The sequence below is a fragment of the Pseudochaenichthys georgianus genome, chromosome 9 (assembly GCF_902827115.2).
Source record: "Pseudochaenichthys georgianus chromosome 9, fPseGeo1.2, whole genome shotgun sequence".
NCBI classification, from domain to species: Eukaryota; Metazoa; Chordata; class Actinopteri; order Perciformes; family Channichthyidae; genus Pseudochaenichthys; species Pseudochaenichthys georgianus.
The window spans coordinates 25147559-25172600 of NC_047511.1; the positions used below are offsets into that span (position 1 = coordinate 25147559).

General features: G+C 41.9%; 1 protein-coding gene across 1 annotated transcript in view; it reads right to left on the reverse strand.

Moving 5' to 3' along the window:
- Positions 1-25042, reverse strand: part of ipo11 (importin 11) — a 153535-nt gene that overhangs the window by 48554 nt on the left and 79939 nt on the right. The window contains exons 23-27 of the mRNA XM_034090923.1: positions 13456-13535; positions 13262-13342; positions 10965-11060; positions 10431-10544; positions 9767-9888 (exon numbers count right to left, since the gene is read on the reverse strand). Of these exons, the coding sequence (XP_033946814.1) occupies positions 9767-9888; positions 10431-10544; positions 10965-11060; positions 13262-13342; positions 13456-13535 (493 nt within the window). The remainder of the gene's footprint in view (positions 1-9766; positions 9889-10430; positions 10545-10964; positions 11061-13261; positions 13343-13455; positions 13536-25042) is intronic.

Below are 25042 nucleotides of genomic sequence, written 5' to 3' on the forward strand. Positions count from 1 at the left end.
GAGAGAGAGAGAGAGAGAGAGAGAGAGAGAGAGAGAGAGAGAGGGAGAGAGAGAGAGAGAGAGGGAGAGAGAGAGGGAGAGAGAGGGAGAGAGAGGGAGGGAGGGAGGGAGGGAGGGAGGGAGGGAGAGGGAGAGAGAGAGAGGATCCGTTTCTCCCGTGTTATTATTCAAAGTTGATGTAAACTTCTGAATAATGTACGTTATCTACTACAAGTAGTTTGTTTGAATGTAATAATTATGTTGTTTGTGGAATAATTTATTGAAAAATGAATCTGAATTTTTCGATCCGTTACGATTATAAACTGAAGCAATATAAAAATGAGCCTGTGAACTGAGTTTTAAACTGAAGCATATCCGCTCATAGTCCGGTGATTACCTCCCAACGGAAACTCTGCTACACAACTCTTATTATTATTATTCAAATATGACCGGTAAGTTTCAAATTAGTCCGGTAAAATAAATTCTGCCCGGACATTTGACCGGCGAGAAAAAATCCTAGCGGAAACCCTGCCTCATGGCTGTGCATGTTAATACAAAGACAAACATAGTGCGCTTAGAACAGTTTTAGAAAGTTCGAAATACATCTCATCAAAAGGACAAACAGGTTTCCTTCTTTGAATGCATGACTATGCTATAACTAAGCAAACAAAATAAGAAGTTTACAGATCCAATGCAAATCTTTTAAAAGTGCAAAAAGTGAAAAAGCATTCTGTCAGATGCTTTGACAAGACATTGAACGTGATGAACAGTGATGCATCATCTGAAAACAGGAAGGGTGCCATTTTCAATGGCAGCACCTACTCTGTAATATATGATAATAGCATAAACAAATGATCCATCCCTCTCTTAAATGAAGCAGACAAACTGCAGGTTTATTAAAGAAAGTTGATTTCTGCTCCACCAGAGTGAAGCACCCTATCCAACCATGAATAACACGAAATGCACAAGTGAATGAATTTGAAGACGTAAAGTTGGAATCATAAATGTTACAAGTCAACTGCAGCATGGCTAAGGCTACTAAAATGTACTCTGCTAGTGTCGGTTTCTGTTTATTTAACTTATTTGAAGGAAGAGCCCTGACTGACAACACACATCTTTATAACAGATATCTATTCTACATAAAAGCAATTATTGATATGTCTTATTCCTAATGCCCAGAAACATCTATAAGCCATTGACCTCCCGTTAATCACCTTCCATGATCATATGTTTTCTCATTAAAAGAGATAAAAACAAACTTCAAATAATAATTGCTAAGAGCGTTCGTAAATTGAGTATCTAAAGTGAAAAGACACACTTATGAGACAGCCTCATTTAGTCACATACAAAGGCTAAATTGTTTTCAAACATGCTCTAATCTCCCGTCTGCTACACACAACAGCTCATTTGTGGCACTAAATGATTGCTAGAAAAGCTTAGTCGGTCTACATTTACTTGTGATTATTCAATAATACTTTTTGATTTGAAACAAAAAATCATTAGGGTGAAAATAAATGGTTTATCATGTACACTTTTAAGATTGTGGTTCGTTGTTCAATACCAGTAACACATACAGTATGACTTAGGCTAAATACCTCACTTTGTTACATCGTATAGAACTTTTTATATATTGAGCCATTAGGGCAGCTACGAACAAGATATGGACCTCTTCTGATTTTTGTTCCGACTATATGAGAGTTGATTAGTCATGGAGCACTTAATCAGCCGTTGCTGTCATAATTAATTTGCTGTTGAGAAGAGGATGCGGGCATAACATAGGATTTCATGCCTGTCTATGAATACCATATCTTCATTTCAGAAAATAGAGCTTCACAAAATCTTGATAAAAACCTGCAGCACCACAAAGTGAGATGGGACATCACAAGAAAAGTTCATCATTTAATCCCACAGTTACTCCTCTGAACCACTTCAAGAGAACTTTTACTTGGAAAATGAAATGAAAAAACTCCATTGAAGAGAGAATAATCTTTTTTTTTCATTTGGTAGTTGGCCTTCCTGAACGTCTCTCATAGACGGCCCAGAAAGGGAGTTGGTAAGTTAGACAAAATAGAAATGAATAGAACATGTGTAGGTGTCTAGAGTAGGGATGGGTATCGTTAAGGTTTTAACTGTACTACTACTATCGATACCGCTTATCGATCCGGTCTTTTAGTGGTACTCTTATCGGTTATTCGAAGAAAAAAAGAAGAAGAAAAAGTTAAATTAACTAAACAAAATTGTAAACAAAATCAACATTGCTTTTTATTTAAAGGTCACCTATCATGATATTTTTAGGCAATAGCATAGGTCTCAGATATATAAAAAAATATAAAAAACATGTCTATGAAGTGTTTTGGTCAACAACAACAAAAAAGATCACCCATTCTAGCCATGCCTCATGTTACGACCCCCACCCCTCCACTAGGGGTCTCTGCCTTTGGGTTCTGCTTGCTCGCTCTTGTTTGTGTTTCAGGTGATCAACCTGATGAGTCACACCTGGGCTTTCAACATAAAAGGCCAACACCAACCTATACTGCCCTCTCACTCTTCTGTTGGACACGGCCGTGTCACACACCCATATACGCAATAGTTACTGATGACTGACTTCCACATTTGCTTAGGTTTCTTTGAAGTCCTTTGGTTTTTGTTATAGTAAATAAATATCCTTTTCGTTACACTTAACTTGTCTGGTCTCCCATATTTGTTGCAGCCTAAGAGCCAGCCTTTTTTTTAAACTGAAAAATAAATAAATAAGAGGGGGCGGAGCTTATGCCGGCTCATGCGGGACAGATACTGTCTAAAATGCTGCGGTGATGAAACGCATCAAGGATTAGATCAAGGATTATTTCTGAAACAGTATGGAGCTCAAAGGCTTTCTCTCTTGCCGGTAGGGTTGGGTATCGGTTGAATTTCCACGATTCTGATTCCGATTCTACTTTTCGATTCCGGTTCTTAACGGTTCCATCCATCCATCTTCTCCCGCTTATCCGTGGTCGGGTCGCGGGGGTAGCAGTTCCAGCAGAGAGCCCCAAACTTTCTTTTCCCTGGCGACATCAACCAGCTCTGACTGGGGGATCCCAAGGCGCTCCCAGGCCAGCGAAGAGATATAATCCCTCCACCTGGTCCTAGGTCGACCCCTTGGTCTCTTCCCAGCTGGACGTGCCTGGAACACCTCCCTAGGGAGGCGCCCAGGTGGCATCCTAACTAGGTAGAGATGTTAAGATTCACCGATTCGCATCGGTGCACCGGCATAAACGTTCAAGATGCGAGTGCACCGGTTGAAAGAGTGCACATCGGCTACAGTTTGGGTTGAACTCGCGATGCATCGATTGCGTAGCGTCTTTGCATCGGTAAAAAAACGATTCATTCATATAAAATCCCCTCCTCTTGTCAACGATCAGCAGAGACGATCTTTGATATTTGCTTCGCCACTACGGAGGCCGAGAGTCTCAGTTATCAACCCACACGGAAGTTGAGGAGAAAGAGAAACACAGCGCACCGAAAAATACCTACAAATCAAACGTTTGGCAACATTTTGGATTGTTCAAGAAAGACGGTGTAATAGTCCTTTATGCTCTATAGCTGACCGCAGGTCATGGAGAGTGATCAGGTATCCGTAGACCTTTGTATGAGGTATCTTTATTACTTAACAGGTCTACAGCCATGATACATAGATCCGTCCTAGATGCGGGCTTGCATACACACAGTATCACTCCGCAGCCGCACCCCATCAGTAACGTCCTGATGGTATATGTGCGCGGCACTATATACTACAGACGGTCAACTTGAAAAATCGCTCGCAAATTGTTAACGATGCCGAGCCACTTTAAAGTACACAAGTAGTACGAGGAACTTAGCGACGCACATAAAGAGGCGACATGGGGTCTGCGGCTGAAAAGAGAAACCTGAAAGTTAGACATGAGTTCAATCACTCAGTGAGGTGTTCTGTCAGAAAGAGTGGTGTTTAGTTTATAGCAGCCTGTGACGGCCAATAACAGTTTAAATGTCTTCCTCACTGTAAGCAGTTATGAAAGAGCTGTTTGTGAAAGGTTATTTGTATTCTTTATTGTTCATATAGAAACCACTGCTTTCTGCTCACTGGTGAGTCAGCCTATGAATGAGTGTTCAGCACATCAGGCTGGCAGCTGTATGGCATTGCACTATGGTAGCTGTTATTTGCACATTGTTAATCATGAGCAATGCATCCTTACATTGTTTAACTGTGAGGTGTTATAACATGGTACTGTACTCTGGAGAGATTTTAAAGGTAAAAAAATAAACGGCATGATGGGATGTACAGTACCAAATATGTAAAGCACTTTTTTGTTAATGTATGATTTGCTGCATATAAGGAATAAAACAAAAATCCTCTGTCGTACCAAATTGAAGTATCATTATTTTTGCATAGTGTTGAATCGCATTGTATCGCACCGAATCGCATAATGTTGAATCAAATCGTATCGAACTGTATCGCAACAGGGGTGAATCGTATCGTATCGCATCGCCTGGTGTTTCAAATGTATCGTTAATGTATCGTATCGTGGCAACGTATCGAGATGCGCATCACATCGGCCTCAGTGATGGAGATGCACATCCCTATAACTAGGTGCCCGAACCACCTCAACTGGCTTCTTTCGACGCGAAGGAGGAGCGGCTCAACTCCGAGTCCCTCCCTGATGACCGAACTTCTCACCTTATCTCTAAGGGAGACACCAGCCACCCGGCGGAGGAAACCCATCTCGGCCGCTTGTATCCGCGATCTCGTTCTTTCGGTCATGACCCATCCTTCATGACCATAGGTGAGGGTAGGAACGAAAATGGCCCGGTAGACAGAGAGCTTTGCCTTCCGGCTCAGCTCCCTTTTCGTCACAACGGTGCGGTAAAGCGACTGCAATACCGCTCCCGCTGCTCCGATTCTCCGGCCCATCTCACGCTCCATTGATCCCTCACTCGAGAACAAGACCCCGAGATACTTGAACTCCTTCACTTGGGGTAAGGACTCATTCCCTACTTGGAGTGGACAGTCCATCGGTTTCCTGCTGAGAACCATGGCCTCAGATTTGGAGGTGCTGATCCTCATCCCAGCCGCTTCACACTCGGTTGCGAACCGATCCAGTGAGTGTTGAGGGTCGCAGACTGATGAAGCCATCAGAACCACATCATCTGCAAAAAGCAGTGGTGCAATCCTTAGTCCACCGAACTGCAGACCCCCCCCCCCCCCACGACTACGCCTCGAAATCCGATCCATGTATATTACAAACAGGATTGGTGACAAAGCGCAGCCCTGGCGGAGGCCAACCCTCACCGGAAATGGGTCCGACTTACTGCCGAGGACCCGGACACAGCTCTCGCTTTGGGAGTACAGAGATTGGATGGCCCTGAGTAGAGACCCCCTCACCCCATACTCCCGCAGCACCTCCCACAGTAACTCCCTGAGAACCCGGTCATACGCCTTCTCCAAGTCTACAAAACACATGTAGACCGGATAAGCGTACTCCCAGGCCCCCTCCAGGATCCTTGCGAGAGTAAAAAGCTGATCCGTCGTTCCACGACCAGGACGGAATCCGCATTGTTCCTCCTCAATCTGAGGTTCGACAATCGGCCTGACCCTCCTTTCGAGTACTTTGGAGTAAACTTTCCCGGGGAGGCTGAGTAGTATGATGCCTCTGTAATTGGCACACACCCTCTGATCCCCCTTTTTGAAAAGGGGGACCACCACCCCGGTCTGCCACTCCTTCGGTACTGTTTCCGACTTCCACGCAACGTTGATGAGACGTGTCAACCATGACAGTCCCTCAACACCCAGAGCCTTCAGCATTTCCGGGCGGATCTCATCCACCCCCGGGGCTTTGCCACTGTGGAGTTGTTTGACTACCTCAGTGACCTCCCCCCGGGAGATTGGCGTTGATCCCCCGTCATACTCCAGCTCTGCCTCTAACATAGAGGGCAGAGTTGTCGGGTTCAGGAGTTCCTCAAAGTGTTCCTTCCAACGCCCCAACACTCCATCAGTTGAGGTCAACAACGTCCCATCCTTACTGTACACAGCTTGGATGGTTCCCTGCTTCCCCCTCCTGAGGTGTCGGACAGTTTTCCAGAACAACTTTGGTGCCGCCCGAAAGTCCTTCTCCATGTCTTCTCCGAACTTCTCCCACACCCGCTGCTTTGCCTCGGCCACGGATGAGGCTGCTGCCCTTCGGGCCTGTCGGTACCTTGCAACTGCCTCGGGAGTCCCCCGGGATAACAAATCCCTGAAGGCCTCCTTCTTCAGTCGGACGGCTTCCCTGACCACCGGTGTCCACCAGGAGGTTCGAGGGTTACCGCCCCTTGAGGCACCTAGGACCTTGAGACCACAGCTCCCCGCCGCGGCTTCGGCAATAGAGGCTTTGAACACCGACCACTCTGGTTCAATGTCCCCAACCTCCACAGGAATGCCCGAAAAGCTCCGCCGGAGTTGTGAGTTGAAGGCCTCCTGAACTTGGGCCTCCTCCAGACGTTCCCAGTTCACCCGAACTACACGTTTGGGCTTACCAGGTCTATCCAGAGGCTTCCCCCGCCACTCGACCCAACTCACCACCAGATGGTGATCAGTTGACAACTCCGCCCCTCTCTTTACCCGAGTGTCCAAAACATACGGCCTCAGGTCCGATGATACGATAACGAAATCGATCATGGACCTTCTGCCTAGGGTGCTCTGGTACCACGTACACTTATGAGCATCCTTATGTACGGAGTGGTGGTTTGTTACTGCACAGAAGTCCAGTAACAAACCACCACTCCGGTTCAGATCAGGGGGGCCGTTCCTCCCAATCACGCCCCTCCAAGTGTCTCCATCATTGCCCACATGTGCGTTGAAGTCTCCCAGTAAGACTAAGGAGTCCCCTTCAGGAGCCCCATACAGGACTCTTTCCAGGGTCTCCAAGAAGGCCGAATACTCTGAACTGCTGTTGGGTGCATAAGCACACACAACAGTCAGAGTTTTCCCCCCCATAACCCGCAGGCGTAGGGAGGCGACCCTCTCGTCCACTGGGGTAAACTCCAACAACGAAGCACCTAACCGGGGACTTGTGAGTATCCCCACACCCGCCCGGCGCCTCACACCTTGAGCAACTCCGGAGAAGAATAGAGTCCAACCCCTATCCAGAAGTAAGGTTCCAGAGCCGACGCTGTGCGTAGAGGTGAGCCCAACCAGATCCAACTGGTACCGCTCCACCTCCCGCACAAGCTCCGGCTCCTTCCCCCCCAGAGAGGTGACGTTCCACGTCCCCAAAGCCAGCTTCTGCCGCCCGGGTCTGGTCCGTCGAGACCCTCCGCTTTCACTGCCACCCTTCTGGCAGCGCACCCGACCCCATCGATGTTTCCCGTAGGTGGTGGGCCCGCGGGACGGAGAAGCGGAGGTGTTGCCCACGTTGCCTTTTCGGGCTGGGCCCGGCCGGGCTCCGTGGCAAGCCCGGCCACCAGACGCTCGCCGACGAGTCCTCCTTCTGGGCCTGGCTCCAGAAGGGGACCCCGGGCTTCCTCCGGGCCGGGTATCCTCACTTCCTGTGTCGTCTTTCATGAGGTCTTTTGAACGGTTCTTAACGGTTCTCAATTCCAATTCTTTGAGGGGCAGGGTAAAAAAATGATACATGCTTCTTCCACCAAAAAAAAATTACATTTATTCGAGAAACTTTTACACAGGTTAGTTTACATTAATCAGTCTGTTTATATTCACTGCTATGTAACTGTAACCTGAGAACCACTGAAGCTACAACAGTGCAACAGTCCAACTTTTAAAGAACAGTTCTTGTTGAGAAAAACCAGCATATCTGCCTTCTCAGGCATACCTAGAAGAAATGTTTGAACATTTTAAAGTAAAAATGCTTCAATCTGGTGCACTTTAAGCAGAATTACTAGAGACTAGATCTAGGGGGTACAACTCTAAACACCCATATGAAAAAGATCGGTTTACATTTTAATAATTAAATAAGTATGTGAACATAACCAATAACCTACCATAGCCAATAATGTATTTTATTTTACTATTTTATTAATGCATATTTTTGTATCTCTCCAGTTTAAAACGATATGTCTGGGTTACTGTCCTATAGTATACATTGGAATGATTTCAAACCTGTTTTATCCCAATAATTATAAAGGAGTGCCTTGGAAATATGTGTTTACATAAATTGTGATCAAAACGTTTGAGACCCACTGAGATAACTTAGACTAAAGTGAACTATCTAGACACTCAAGAGTCCTTTACCTCACTGAGCCTCTCAGTCTGACTGGAGAGGACTCTCCCTCCACATCATTGTAGAAACATCTTCTTCTTCCGTTAGAGCAGCTAGCACCAGATGCTAATAACAACAGCGCTGGTACCGGTGCACCCTCGCTCGCTTCCACGCTCACTCGCACTTTGGCTGTGAGCTGCGGGTGCCAGATAAGCCAACATCCCCCATTTTCATCACTTACAGCGCCCATCGTACAGGGCAAATGAAAAGTGTAACCGAGATGAAAAGGGTGTTACATTTACTAATTATGAATGTTGTTACATCAAGGCCGAAAATTAGGATGAGTCAAAACATTTTTTTTTCTTCCCAGAGCCGTCAGCGCAGCGCCTCCACAGATCTGGCGCCCTAGGCGAACATGGTTACGCTATAGGAAGTGTAGGTACAACGCTACATTTCCCGCACCGCCACAGTCATACAGTAGGCTACGGAGAGCGGCGAGAAACATTTGCTCAGGCATCGGAAAGCGGAACCGAAATTCACATTTCTAAATGATGCCGTTGGAATCCAAATGTTGGAACCGGTTCCGAACCGGAACCGGTTCTCGGTACCCAACCCTACTTGCCGGTTGTACCACAAGGTGAGTTCCTTTTTATTTCCCGCTTCTTCACACACATGCTCTCTCCAGTACAGGTTAGCTCTGAGTGTTAGCGATGCTAATGTAAACACAATATGACCATATTACTTCCAAAACAGTCGGGCATTGTTTCTGATAGCAAGGTTTCTGATGGTGTTGTGGGTCGGCCGCCGATATCGCAAATCTGGATCAGCTCCGTTGTATCCCCGTTTTTAGAGATTTGGGTATGGAGGAAAAGAGAGAGGGTTTTATTTTCTGATGCTGCGTGGGTTCCCTGACACACCGGGGACACATTTATGTATAAAAGACATCAAAAAGTGCATTTTGCATGATAGGTCCCCTTTAAATTAAATAAGTAGTATAAACAGTCTTTTAACAAATCGTATTAAATAATCTGATGACAGAACTCTAAACAGAATAACTGAAACATTAACAAAATAAATAACTCAGTTACCTCTAATCATTAACCCATGTTTGTATAATTTTGTTTACTCTGTGTGTTGCTGCTAGCATACATAATACCTGACGTGGAAAAGTTACTCGATAAAAAGACCAATAACGCCGGAGCTTAACGGTACCAAGGGCTTTAATAATTCTGCCCTGGGGCCCCTTTAATACCGGGGCGCGGTACCCATCCCTAGTCTAGAGGGTATGTGCCCCATGTTTGCCTGCACTTTGCATACATGTGATGTTAAGGCTGATTTTGTGCGGCATAGTGTGGTATATGTAAAATGTAATGTCGTCATCCAATGTTTTAACAACCTATAATATGTTCTTCTGTTGGCGACAACTTGTTACGCAACACAGATCTCTCAAAGAAGGATCATTCCAACAGCTATAGTAAAAAAAAAAGCTGAGTAATTCAATGTGTGAAGTATGTCTCTTCACTTCCCACCAGTTCAAAGCCACATCTGCACATAAATGAATGACATATGTTTCTCACCTGTTGTCGGATGGAAGAAGGGAAAGCAGAGCCAGAGAGGACAGCTTCCTCCTCTCTGGCTGAGTGATGTTGTCCATGCGGTCGACCCACATCTCTATCACACTGCCAAACAACTCGTCCATCTGATGAGGAGAGAGTGGGGGAACGGAAGTGGAGACACAAATAGAGGACATCAATTAAATATACAAAGAGTTTAAGAAAGAGTCTTATAAAAAGAGACTGACAACCTAATATACAGTGTACCGATAGATATTATTTATATATTTAAATATGGGCCTACTGTTTACATAAAAGTGAACAAAGTCAAAACACGAGTGTGTGATGAGGAGACAACTCGTGAGCCTTCATTTATTTACATAAAGGCAGAATGTTAAAGGCACCCTGAGGCCATTTTGTGATATTGGGCTATATAAATCAAAATGTCAAAACAAGGAAAAGCCAATGTTGCTCAGAGAAAAACAATATGTCAGGGTTTCACGGTGAATGGATGACCACTCAAAACGAGACATTGTGAACCGGTTCCCACTTTCAATTCCTTGGCTCATTACGTTGGCCTCGTTCAGAGTTATCCCCTTTTAACGGGCACTTTGCATGTTGTGTCTTCAAATATTCACAGAGACTTATGCTGAGGAGACAGAAACGAAGTGGGAACATCGAATCTCACCTTCTGGCTGCGATCCGAGGCCATTTGAGTGAGCAAAGAGGAGAAGAAGCTGGAGTTCTGGAGCAGGACGCGACCCATAATTCCTAGGTAAGTGGACATCACCACAGGATATCTCTGTACAACACACACACACACACAGCGATGTATATACACAATCACTCATGTTGACGCAGAGACATGAGCAAATGCTTTTAAATAAAGTAAAGTTCATTAAGCACAATAAGGGGAAAGATGACGGGTCTACTGACACAGCAGAATCATTGAAAGGCATCCTGTGACTCTTAACTGAGTCAAATGATCAATGAACACCACTATACAGTCTCCATAATAATTCATTTTTCAGTGACACGAAAGGGCAAACTGAAAGTAGAAAGTAGATGCCGGAGCAGGACACAGGACACAAGTTTATTAGGATAAAATGTTAAAGTATTCAGTAAATTAGTGAATATGCCCCATAGGGATTATTATACATATTTTCCACATTGTTCCATTTTTCATTATTCAAGTTCTGATCCGTGTTGAGGTAAAACTCACCTCACCGTCCACGATACCTCTGAAAACAGCTGGCAGCAGGGGCTGGAACATGTGGGCTCCCAGTATGGGGCTAACCTTTAAAGCTATCTCTACCACCTGCAGAGACACATGAACAGGGAGGATTAGAGACGGTACTCAGAGAGGAAAGTAAGGAAAGTAGCAAAAAGAAACAGAAGGGAGAACTTGGGCCAGAAAAGGAGTGTGCCAAAGGAGAGGCAGTGGGGGTCAGACAAAGGATGATATAAAGGCAGCAAAGTGTGGGAGGCCATGCGGGGCAAAAGGGAGTTAACGTGAGCTTCATTTTTCAAGAGATAATACAAGAGTGTAGAAAAGCCTCCTTATAATTGAGGGTCTGACCTACAATGTGCAGCAAGGTCATTTCCTTAAGTTTTAGTTTCCCAAGAAATTTGCATGAGCATTTAAGGTAAAATAAAAAGAATAAGTACAGCAACAAAACAGTGCCACAATACGATAAGTAATGTGAAAATGTTGTATTTTTTAACCAAATGCATTAATAACGATATTTGCGGATATTGTAGGGATTAATATTGGTGCTTTCATTAAACGTTTATAACTATAAATTATCATCAGTATTGAAAATATAGTGGGTAAAAGTAGAACAGCAAAAACATTCTGATAAGTTCAGCTTCTAAAACAGGGAAGAAAACACTTCTGTCATATTATAATATCCAAAATATTAGATGATATCTATCTTATATCCAGATATTTACAGAACATTGATTGTTTGCACAGCATTACCTGCAATAAATCCTAACCTTCATGAAGGCCATAGTATTCTGAAAGGTTCAGAAATGCATGAGCTTGACTTGAAAAACACCTCAGTAATATTTACATTTAGCCACAAAAACTATCTGAAAGGACAGGGACGGAATTCAGTTTCCCCGATCATTATTCAGGGGAACTGAACATTATTAATCCAGACTAAAACAAAATGATGATGCAACACTTTAACATCACAATTTGCAAATGTAAGCCTCAAATGAGAATGTTTAACTGAAAGCTCGGCAAACACAGAAGCACGGGGACAGGCACTGAGAGGCTATTGTAAGAAATGAAAATCAATATTGAATTATGTAATTTAGCTTAAACACACAGTAAGCTTAAAACAGTTTTATTCTGAAAACATTTCCGGTTAAGTTTACTTTGAAAAGCTGTAATGAAAGGCGTTGCCGTTGTCAACAGTGACCGCTTCCGGTTTTACGTTAACAACAATTACAGCCGTTAAAATGCATTAAATAAAAAGTCATGAATGAGTGTATGAGGAGAAAAGGCGTGTGGAGTTATACAATGAACACACTATGTCTAAATCCTCTGTTATGCGCGATATCGGACATCGAAGAAAGAGGAGGGCGGACCCCCTACGTAATTGAAAGGAGGAGCCAAGAAAGAGATACGGGCTGAGGGAGAACGTGATCTCTGCCTCTTCTCACCGGACCAACTTCGAGACAACAGCTGTTGTCCCAATACCTCTCTGTTTGTTTTGAAACCATGCTACTTAATTAAAGTACCAATTTGAACCTTTTCAGAGACTCCATTAGCCTCTTATTTTAAACTTCCTCCTGGACGCGAGAACAACGAACAGAAATCAACACTATATCTATCTCTGTAAGTGTGTAAATGCATGTGAACTTTTCAAAGGAACACAGGCGTATTACTCTGATCCCCATGTTCTCAGGGAGGCTGTGTGTGGCGAGAGTGTGCACACGGTGTGCAGGTTGACAGGTTTATTGTCTGCTGGCTCTCTCTCCATAGAACAAAGGATTAGCATGAGCCAGATGTGCCGTAATGCCACTGAGCTTTACGAAGCTAAGCTAAAGCTCCTTGGCATTCTGCATACTGAAGCGGTGCAAACAACATATGTGCACACTCACATGAACACATACAAGCACTCACACGAACACACACGCGCAACCTGAAGTATTGTCCTGCTCATCTTAACCCATACAAAAAAGTACTTATTTTAAAGTTCATTTGTCATTATCTTATTTAAGATTTTCTTTATGATAATCTATTTTAATTGAAGAGTTAAATTCAATAAACGTTGCGTTAATTTTTATTTTTTACTTTTCTGTAATGCTATTAATTCCATTTAGATTTGTGGCCCTTACCAAATTGACCCAATTAAGGGGCTTGGTGGCTTGTGGGACCAATGGTTAAACCTAGCATCCACCCCTGAGTGCAGAGTGAAAAAAGTTGAACTTAAGGAGGGAAGAGAGAGAACAAGAGAATCAACAGAAGTAATACAGTTATGTAGAAGAGGGATAGGGTGAGGGTACCTTGAGCACTTGGACCTGTCCCTCATCTGTGATGTCTTTCAGCAGAGCGCAGAAAGCTCGACACAAGGATTCTGCATAGTTCTGAAGAAAAAAATAGGCACGGGGGAGTTTTACATTTTACGTGGATTAAACGTTTTACTTGATGTGGATTATATTGCAGTTTAAAAATGTGTGTGTGTGTGTGTGTTTCTCACCTGTAAGAAGTCTGTGGCAGACAAATATAAGTAGGCATTAACGATCTGAAAGCAGGTTCGCATGTTCTCCGAGCTCATCTCTGAAACACAACATTAGATGTTAAAATGACCAATTAGACAAACAGGGTTTAATGTATGTGTTAAGGTAGGAATGGAAAATAATTATGGAAAGTCATGTATGTAAAATGATAGACAAACTGGATTGTGTACAACAAGCGTAACTACCGGGGTTAATCTCGTCCATAAAAATAACATCAAGGTTTGTCTTTACTTGTCTTGTAACAGGTGCTTTGATAATTTTGAGTGCTTCCGTATGTGCTCTTTCATGCTGAAAGGAACTTCAACTAACACAGAAAAAAGGTAAAAAAACACAAAGTGGTAATTTTAGAAAATGCTTTTTGCCTTCAATTAAAAAATAAACAAGTGGCTGCTTATTTGCCAGCAATTAGAGGTTGTAAGAGAAGGTGAGAATCTACTAAAAATAACTGAAGCTTAATTGTTAAGCATGCTGTTGCCTAATTGTAACAGCATGAAATCCTTTTTGTACCTTGTCTTGTTTGTCTGATCTTTGCCTTTATATATATATATATATATATTAGGGCTGTCAAACGATTACAATTTTTAATCAGATTAATCACAGCTTAAAAATTAATTAATCATGATTAGTCACCATTCGAACTATGTCCAAAATATACCATTTATTTATGTATATTGTTGTGGGAATGGAAAGATAAATGAAAGAAGGCGGATATATCCATTTAACATACAGTATCTATGTTTATTATAAAAAATGTCTGCGTGTCAAAGTAAAAGACAGCCCACACACCTATCAATCATCAAACCGTGGGGTCTTAATTCATTACGTGTTGATTTCTATCAACGGGGGAGTACTTCAGGAAAGTCGACAGAGGGGGGGGGGGGGGGGGGGCTAGTGGAGTACTTCGTGACCACAGAGTGTGAACGTTGTGATCAGCTGTTTTAGCGCAGTTCTCCAGTGATGGGGGGAGTCTCCCTACGCAGCCGGTTGGCGTAGTTTTGGCACAGTTCCGTTGTACAGACCGACGTTAACAGCAGCCCTGTCTGTGCACACGGAGACCGACTCTGTCGCCCGGTGATCTAACCGCCTTCTGGAAAAGCTTCACAAGTACGTCGGTACGCAAATGCGTTTTGTGACACAAGTGACGGTACGCATTTCAGATTACGCACATAACCTGCGTACCAGTTATGTGCACCCCTGTACCAGAGCCATATTATTACTATGATATGGCTCTGCCCTGTACTACAGCAAGAGTATTCTCCGTCGGGACTTCCTGCAACAACACCACGCCGTTATCAAAGATGTTCTATTGAGAAGACGATCACTACGTGACAAAAGTTTTCAAAACCGTGGCTACTGAAATCAATCTTACTAACTGCTGTCTGTGCAATTTACTCCGCGCGAGTTGGCAGACTTTATTTTGCTTACTTTAACATCATTTTTCATGGTGGGGCTAAGCCATTTCTTGGTATGGGTGTAGCCTACCCCAGCCATACCCTGGCGCTGCCACTGGTGGCACGTATGGGGCGGGCCATCCTGCACATGCGTTAAATGCGTTAAATATGTTAACGCAATTAATTCAAAAAATGAATTACCGCCGTTAACGCGATAATTTTGACAGCACTAATATATATATATATATATATATATATATATATATATAAAAATGTGGGTGTGGTATGAGCAAGAGTGCATGAAGCTTGGGAAATGGGGGAGGGGCAGCTGAGCAAAAATATATTTTGCTGAACAAAAGGGGTTAACTGTGCAGCTCGGGTCCTCACACACACAAAGCCCTGGCAGCACATCACTCCCACCCTCATCCACCTCCACTGGTTGCCGGTCAAGTTCCGCATAACTTACAAAGTCCTCCTCCTGACCTACAAGTCCCTCCATGCCCTTGCCCCCCAGTACCTATCGGACATCCTTCACCCGCATGCCCCACCCCGGAACCTGCGGTCTTCAGACTCTGGCCTGCTCACCACCCCCCGCACCAAACTGAGAACCTTCGGGGACAGAGCCTTCAGTGTGGCAGCCCCCACCCTCTGGAACGCTCTCCCTGCGGAGATTCGCAACATCCCCACACTGGACGCCTTCAAAAGGGCCCTCAAGTCCCATCTGTTCATCAAGGCTTTCGGCCCTTAAATCTATCTGTTGTTTTGTCTGTCTGACCTTTGTTTTGTTTTGTTTTGTTTTGTTTGTGCTTGCCCTATTCCTGTAAAGCGACCTTGGGTCCCTTGAAAGGCGCTATAGAAATCCCAGTTATTATTATTATTAAGGGAGAGAGGGAGAAGTTATGGTGTTTTGAGTCTGCTTCAGACCAGGACGAGAGAAAACAGGACACAGAAGAGAAGGCTGATCTAGTTTGCAAATAGAAAGCGTAGCTGATTAAAATAAGGAGGACATGAGCAGTATGAGACAGCTTAAATATACACCAGAACTAACATATAGACAGAAGGATATAAGCTTTGATACTAATATAAGCTGGCATGGTAACAGACTATAACACCAAGAATAGACTGCGGGTAATACGTGGACACACATAGGGTGAGAGGTCAGGAAGAGAGGAGAGGGGACTGAAAGACAGCTGATGGGCAGACAGGAACTAAGACGTTAACACACACATCTGCATGCCAACAGTCCAAACACACACCAAGCATATAAACCAAGACTATCATCTGGGAAGTGGCCACGAAGGCTCTTTGAGTTTAATCAGGTTAGCTTTGAATACAAGGCTATGACGGCAATTATGTGGGTTATATGTTGGTGTCTCGGGCCCCGTTTAGATCTGTGTTGACTATCATCAGGCGGTGAGAGGTAATAATTAAGTTAATGATGCTTTCTATCTCATTCCAGCACTTGAATATGTTCTTTTGTAACCAGTCTGAAGCTCAGTGCCTGCCTTTACAGAACAAGGTTTTTTTTTTTTTTTTATATATAAAATGTATGTTTGCCATATATATATTTTGTTGTATTGAAAATCTTGAAAATGAAATATATATATTTTTTAAAAATGGAATGGGAGGAGAATCACAGTAACTGGTAAGTACTTAGAGGACGTCCAGTCTAACCATGCCAGTGCAAACAGGTTAAAGTTGATGTATGCAATATGTTATCCCTAGCCATCTGCCAGCCACAGTGAGGTAATGAACATAATGTGTTCTAGCATCTGTTATGTGTGTAGATACATAATGTATTCCAGGGCCCTATTTTCAAATTCAGTCAGCACACATAAATATTCAACACAGCCATCATAGCAGGGAGCAGCATTACGCTAAACACAGGCACTGTGCAGGCTGGTTAGGTGAGCTCAGATCAAGAGAGGACACTGATTGATTTTAAAATCAGCTGCAAAGGTGTATGCAAAAACAAGAATAAGTACAAACTACAAAGTTTGTACTTATTCTCTTTGTACTGACATTCTCTAATGTCAACGTGACATTCGATGTGCATTAAAGGAATTGTTCTGATGTTCTGATGTACTCCGGTGCTAGACTTAAGCACCGGAGTACCACAAGGTTCAATACTTGGTCCACTTCTTTTTTCCCTATATATTAATGACCTGCCATCTGTCTGTCCTGATGTGGAAACACAGCTATATGCTGATGACACTGTGATATATGTGCATGCCAACACAAAGCAAAAGGCTGCTGATAAACTGACCTGAGCTTTAGTGCTGATCACTAGCTGGCTACACCGCTCCTGTCTTCAGCTTAATGTCAACAAAACAGTTGGAATGTTTTTCACAAAAAGAAAATGCAACATTGTGTCAAATATAAGCATCTCAGGTGAAAATATTAACATTGTGCCTCAGGTTAAGTACCTTGGAATCATTATTGACTCTAATTTAACATTCAAAACACAAGTCAAAAAAGTGACCCAAAGAGTCAAGTTTAGCCTAGCACATTTTAAATACATAAGAAACACAATGACATTGAATTCTGGCAAATTATACATGAATGCCATGATCATGTCACATCTTACATACTGTCTAACAAGCTGGGGTCAAACTAACAGCTCCACACTGAAGCCACTAGCAACCCTGTACAAACAAACCCTCAAAGTACTGGACCAGAAACCTAACCGCTCCCATCACTGTACCATCCTCAACAAGCATAACATCCTGAGTTGGGAAGATTTAATAAAGTATAGGAACATCGTTCTGGTTTACAAAATCCTGCACAATACAGCCCCTCCACCTCTTAGCTCATTGGTTACTCAACGTAACAACACCAGACGGACCACTAGAAGCTCCACACGTGGCGACCTATCAGTCCCATTCAGGAAGAGTACTTTTGGTCAGTCATCATTCTCGGTCACAGCAATACAAAACTGGAACTCTCTACCCACTCAAATCAAAGACATACATACACATACCACCTTCACAGCTCACTTAAAAACATGGTTCACTGAGAACTACACCTGCACACACTAGTCTGTGTTAAGTATGGCGTGAGTGTTACATGTTGTGATCATGGATGTTGCCCCTGGTTTCTGTGATGTGATTGTGATGTGCTATATGTGACATGTACTGTATATAGTAACGTGTGTTGTTTATTGTTCTCTTTTATCCTCTTTCCTCCTTTTTATTTTATATATTTTCTTATAACTAATGCTGTTGATATATTGTAATTTTAAGGGTGTCTATTACCATCTGGCCAGGGACAACGGCTGGAAATTAGCCATGTCGGCTAAAGCTGCTCCATTTACTGTTTTTGTGACAGTTCATCGATGGGGACTGTCCACGACACTATAAATAAATAAACTAAACTAAACTATTGTGTGCAGTATATTGTAGCATGGGGCGACAGACAGGGAAGGATCTTTCTAAAGAATAAAGCAAAGGCAACAGATTGCTTAACAGTGGGTGAACAAGGCCACTGTGTCATCGGACAAGGAAGCATGACAGGTCCGCAGTAGTGGAGCCAAATAGATCATCTTTTTTGGTGCATTTTGTGACTGCAACTATATCATACTAACTAAAAGGCTGCTTTATCAGTTTCTGTAGTACATGGAGTAATACACAAGGGAATCTACAATGCTGTCCTTATGTTTATATTAAGTGACCTTCAATGATATAAATCAGTAAAAACAAACCTATCAAATATGGATAGAAGATACCTGAGACTTCACTGTTGAGCAATTACTACAACTTTAATACCTGCCAATCATGCAAATTATTATGCACTGCAACAAGAAAAAAAGGACGTGTTTATTTATGCGAACAAACACTCGCCTTTAAGGGAACACAACCTTGAGAAAGGGCAGTAAATAGTAAAGCACTCAGAGAGCAGCGATGTCTGAGCCGTGTCAAACTGTTATGTACACTACACTGAAAAACCCACAATACTCAGTCAACACAAAGGGTTGTGCACTTGTATATTATAAACTAATCAGTAAATAACAATAATTGACATACTACATTACATTGCATTTAGCTGACGCTTTTATCCAAAGCGACTTACAATAAGTACATTCGACCAGGAAGACACAACCTTGAAGAAAATAGAATCATATAAGTACATCAGGTTTCATAGAGCCAAACATTTCAAGTGCTACTCAACTGGCTTTAGATAAGCCAGTCCTTTATTAGTATATAAGTGCTCTGTTAGCAGTTCTTTGTTAGTAATTCTATCGCTCGAAGTGGAGTCGAAAGAGATGAGTTTTCAGTCTGCGCCAGAAGATGTGCAAGCTATCTGCTGTCCTGATTTCAATGGGGAGCTCATTCCACCATTTTGGAGTCAGGATAGCAAACCCACGTGTTTGTAGCATACTACAAATATAATTGGCATACTCTTCTTCATGTGTTTAGATTGTAATTCAATGTTTTGTGCATCTGTGAGGCAGAGGAGAAAAAAAATGGAGTGCCGATTTAAACAAGCTCTTAGGCTTGATATCAAAATAATAATGGTTGTGGGAAACAAGTCTCACAGCTTCATATCACAAAGTATGGAAGCTAAACACATTAGTCATCATACGGAGCCAGACCGTGTACTGAAACAAATTGCGATTCAACGACAGGAAGAAGGCTTTAAACCTCTGGTGCTGGTGACATATGCCTGAACAGCTCTCAAAGCAGCCCTCCAGCAACAGCTGATCAACCACTTAAATCATTGCTTTGAGCTCAGACGCCACCAGTATGACTCCACAGGCGCAGGATGATACAAATATGTAAGGGACCGTTTATGAGCGAGATACAAGACCACAGGCACATATTGAAGGCAACTCCAGATTAGATAGCAGGGAACTATAAGCCTGGACTGACACATTTAACAAAAGGTTATATCTGGAGTGAAGTGTGACCCCAGGAGGAAGAGTCCTAGGACAAATCCTGAGACAACGAATGCCTGGTGCTGTCGATGAAAAGAAGCAATTGTCTGTCACATACAATACTGCACCAGCTTACACTAAATCCCTATTTTTCTGGGTAGAAAATAGGGCTTTATACCAAAGAGGGTAAAAAACAAGTGTGGGGATGATTGTCATCCTAAGCATCAGTAAAATCATAAACTTATTTTATGGTTGGTTTATTTCAGTTGGAAAAATGTTTGCCTCAACTCCGTGAGAGCTGAAGGCAAATGCTGCCCTAGTTTTAGGAGTCTTTGGGTATTTTTTCACTTAATCTCACATGTATTTTTACAGATATTTGACTTTTTCTTACTTAGTTTACTATATTCTCTTCTAAAAAATTATATTGCAGGTGTAATTGTAAACACTTAAATAATAATGCAATCTGACTACTTTTGTTGGTAACTCAATAGGGCACGTTGAAGTGCGGCCGCGGCTTTAGTTTTATTGGATAGGATTGGATTATATTGAAAAATATTTTATAGTTTGTTCTTCCATGCAATGTAATAGAAAATAGACACAAACTAAGAAACCTTTTATCAATTGTGTTCTTAAAGACCACACACACACACACACACACACACACACACACACACACACACACACACACACACACACACACACACACACACACACACACACACACACACACACACACACACACACACACACACACACACACACACACACACACACACACACACACACACACACACACACACACACACACACACACACACACACACACACACACACACACACACACACACACACACACACACACACACACACACTAAGCCTTAGTACATCCTTCATAGCCCTGGGCATTTGCTTCAGAATCCGCCTCCGTTATCAACATTAACAGGAAAATGAGCCTCATATCTGACTGTGATAGAATAAAATGCCTGTAATGGTTGTTGGGGACATTGCTAAAATGTTGGTCATCTCCCAAACCAAATTTGGCTTTACAGTGTGTGATGGGGATGGCAAAGTTTGCTAAATGATGAAAGTTAACAGATATAAAAAAAGGAGGGCCAAAATATGTACTAAAGTGCCATAAGGACATAGTGTAGTGTGAGCCTGCCATATAAAAAAAGGTTGAACTGAGTAAAGCCCTATGATGGAGGTTTACAAATGGAAAAGGACTATTTGATTTGTAAATGTATATTCATCTATTAATTTAAGTTTAAATGGAAATATAGAAAAGTTAGAGGGACAACCTCAGGAGAGAAGTCAAACCATTTGTATTGTGCTGATGATAGCTTTTGCATTGCTATCTTATTCAAGCTTAACTCCTTAAATACATTCTTATGGGTATAACATTACCCCTGCAGCTTTCCAGAGACGACCTAATCTGACTGTACACAAAGGACTCATTGAAAAACATAAAAACATCATGATGGAAAGCCAGCTCCCACCTGTGCAGGAGTGACTGGAGTCTTTGAAAAATCATGGGCGAGTAATCAAGCATGAGAAAAGCAATAATAGTTCAGCAAGGGATTCAATGAAGTAGCAAAAAGAAAATCATGGGGAGACAGTTATGTATGAGATGAAAAAGGAAAAACGTTTCTAGCGCTGTGCTGTCTGTGCCTGGGAAAAACTTGAAGCATCTCATACAAGTTGCAGCAACAGCAGCTAAAAGATTGATCAGGTTCAAATTATCAAGAGATTTAGAAGGATAAAAATATATAGATAATTACAATATCAAACCTTGAGAAACAATGAATGCACTGGATACGAATAAACACACTGCTACATAGGTTTGCCCCAAATACGCTACCATTCAATCTACAGGAAAGAATGGCACTCGTGGAAACAATGGTTAAAAAGTGATATGGACAACAGTGAACATAAACACAATAAACATTAATAACAAATGAGCAGGAACTAGAATGACTGTCTTGGAGATGTACGTCTTCGCCAGCCGGTCAAGTTGCACTTTTAATAAATGCCTATCCTTAACATAATTTCAACCCATTACAGATTTGTATGAAATAAACCTAAATGATGACCAAAAATGTGTGTTGTCAAGTCACAGTGATCTTGAACATTTAAAACCTAAATCTAATTAGCTCAACCTTGAGTCGAAGTGTGTGCCAAACTTGAAGAGATTGCCTGCAGGTGCGGACAACCTGGCAAAATAGGCTGTTTGAGCGTAGGGAAAAGATATTGGGAGAAAACGGATTCTGGGATCACTTGATGAGCTGCAAGACCAATTAGATGTGTTTATGTAAATTCTCAACACTATATGCTTTTCTAATTCATCCCAATTTTGCTGAAAATATGGGCATATATATACAACATCTGTGATACAGTAATCAGTCATTTATTCTAGATGAGAAGCCTGTTATAAGAGATTGTCCTTTGACGGGGATGTCCAGATTGATCCATGGAGCACATTAGCTGGGTAGTTAACTGCGAGACCACATTCTTTCATTGGAAAAGGATTAAGCTGAAAGCTCTCAATGCAGCATCATTGATCTTTATGAGGGTGACATGTCTTTGGCTGCCTCAGTAATTGCTAACGGATGGGATGATCATGAAGCAAGGTTTTGCATTCCCGGCTTTGTGCTCTTATTACTCTAAAGGCCCTTGAGCAATGTTGTAATGTACATTTAAACTGTGGATAGACCAATATCAGTATGGAATCTATGAAAGTTATTTGCCATTTAAGTTAAGCAAAAATCCCAAAACACTTAGTGGTTCCAGCCAGCGTTGAACATTTTTCCACTTTGCCTCAAATGTTTTAACACCAGCAGAAAAAGAAGGACCATGATTTGAGTTAGTGTGATTTTCCATTATTTTGAATAATTTAAGTGTTGATGAGCTACTGAACCGATGCCATGGAGCGCTTGTACTCTACTTTTCTGAGGTCAAAGCCAAAAACCAATTTTGCAAAAAAACAAACATTCAAGTACTTTGTGTGGTTTGACATGAAAAGTGATCGCAAAGTTAGTAACGCTGGCCCGTTTCAGACCTTGTAATAAAATGAGTGTTGGGTGATTTAATTACAAGTGAACAGCTGTAAGTACAAGTCCCCAGGTTTCTGATATTTTCCCATTACCGTGTTAATTCGTGGTTGCTGCTTTTTTGAACATATTTTATTTCCTCCATATGTTTCAGACTGAAGCCCTGTAATCATGTATGAGACATGTTGCATGCCTTTCCCTGGACAGATTTACCTTGAAACAGCATGTTCTTATTTGTATATAAAATGAGGTTGAAATGAATAGAAATTCTAGCTCCATCACTTTCTCACACTAATCAATGTAATGCCAACAAGGAAAACAACTTCCATGCTGACTCTCCATCATCGGCTCGGTGCTGCACACAGCTGAATAGTGTCCTAGTTCAGAGCGTGGTGGCAGTGATACAGAACATAGTGCAGGTCTAACAATTTACCAAGGCAAGGCTCTTGACATTCTAATTAGGGAATTTGCCGCTCTAGTTTTGCCGTGATAGAGCGGGGCTCTTTATCGGGCCGGCCAGGCCACACACCTGGCAGGCTGCGACCACATACAAAGCCAGACAGTCTCAATGGCCCACATCCCGCCATTGCTCTCTATGAACTAAATGAATGGACCACCAAATGTTGTAAAAACCAGCCAAAGATGGTGACTGACTATTCTGACAGAAAGACAGAAATCGAAAATCCAAGGCAATGATTGTTAAATGTTAAATGATTGTTCACTAATTAGGTGTTCAGTGTTACAAGGACGGGTTTTTACGACTGTTTGCAAATTTGTTCTGACCTTTGACCATAACTCTGTGCTATCATCATTCATCACAGAAGCTTTGACCTCTAATACTTGCTTTGACAACTTCATTAGCTTTAATGAGATGAATGTGCTTTAAACTTGATCAAAGGGGAAACAAATATTTTTCACAATAACAAGAGATACAAAGACACAGGGCGAGTGAACGAGGGGTCGGGCGCTACAAAGTGCTGACGAGCAGCTACAATACTGTAGTGGTAAAAACACACATTGATGTAAATAGATGTCAAAATAAGGGACACTATAAATAAGATAAAGGACATAATAATGACGTAAAGGACAAAAGCATGACATCAGACTACTACAGAGCTTTTTGGAGAGGAGAACGAGGATTTGGGTTGATTCAGGACAGTGAGAATGTGTAGGAGAGAGTTCTGACAAAGAGGTAGAGCAAAGGTGGATACTCTTAACCTTAAAAAAGGAGTCAAGTTGAGAAGAGAATATAAGATTGCTAAAAATGTGATTTATGATATGATCAAAAGCATCAATACATCTTCCAGATTCAGTGTTCAAATTATCCTCTCAACTGCTTTTTGGAAGTCCATTAAAACACTCTACGAAAATACAAGATAAGGAGAAATCATAAGAGGAGAAGTAAAAAAAAAAAAATTGATAGATGAAGAGTTTTACAATCTACCATTCCATGATAACTCTTTATAAAAGGTCATGTGACATGATTAAAAGCTCTGGAACAGCTAGCAAATTGAGTTATTAGCAAGACTGTTTTCTAAATTCTTAAACAACTTGTATCAGTCAAGTAGGAAAGACTTTGCAGACTATCACAGCAGATATAGAGTTATAGTTATTTTATTAATGTAAGGTTTATAGCTAGATCTATTATAAAACATTTGTTACCGTGTTGTCATGCATCAATCTCAAATTGTTAAATTACTGAATCGTCTTCTGTTGTTTTCAATCTACCCTCTTGGCTTTACAGATGACTGCAGGTTAGCATGGCAGTGGTAAACATTAGAGTAAGTAAGAATTATGTAAGAGCAGCATCACAGCATCCAGAAGATTCTTAAGCACAGAGGGACCATTCACTGAAATATTGATGTACAAATCTGACATGCATAAAAAAGCTAAATGTTTGAAAGAAGGAAAACATACCTATAAAATACATTTGGCTCTTATGTTGGGTTTTTACTTTACTAATGCTGTTAGCTTGTACCTGGGGAGATGTGAAAGGTTTTAATGTATTCGCATTAATGTGTCTTTCACAACTACAGAAAAGCTCATCTCCGTAGTATTCACAGAATAATAGTAAAATTTCCCTGAGGTTATGTAGACATAGGTGGACATAGGCAAAACATTGTAACACAGGCTCTTGTTGGATCACAAACAGAAATGTTATGTTCTTTTATAGGGATTAAAAGATATTACAAGTACAGAGCAAAATTATTCCTTTTTGCTAGGGCTGCAACTAAGT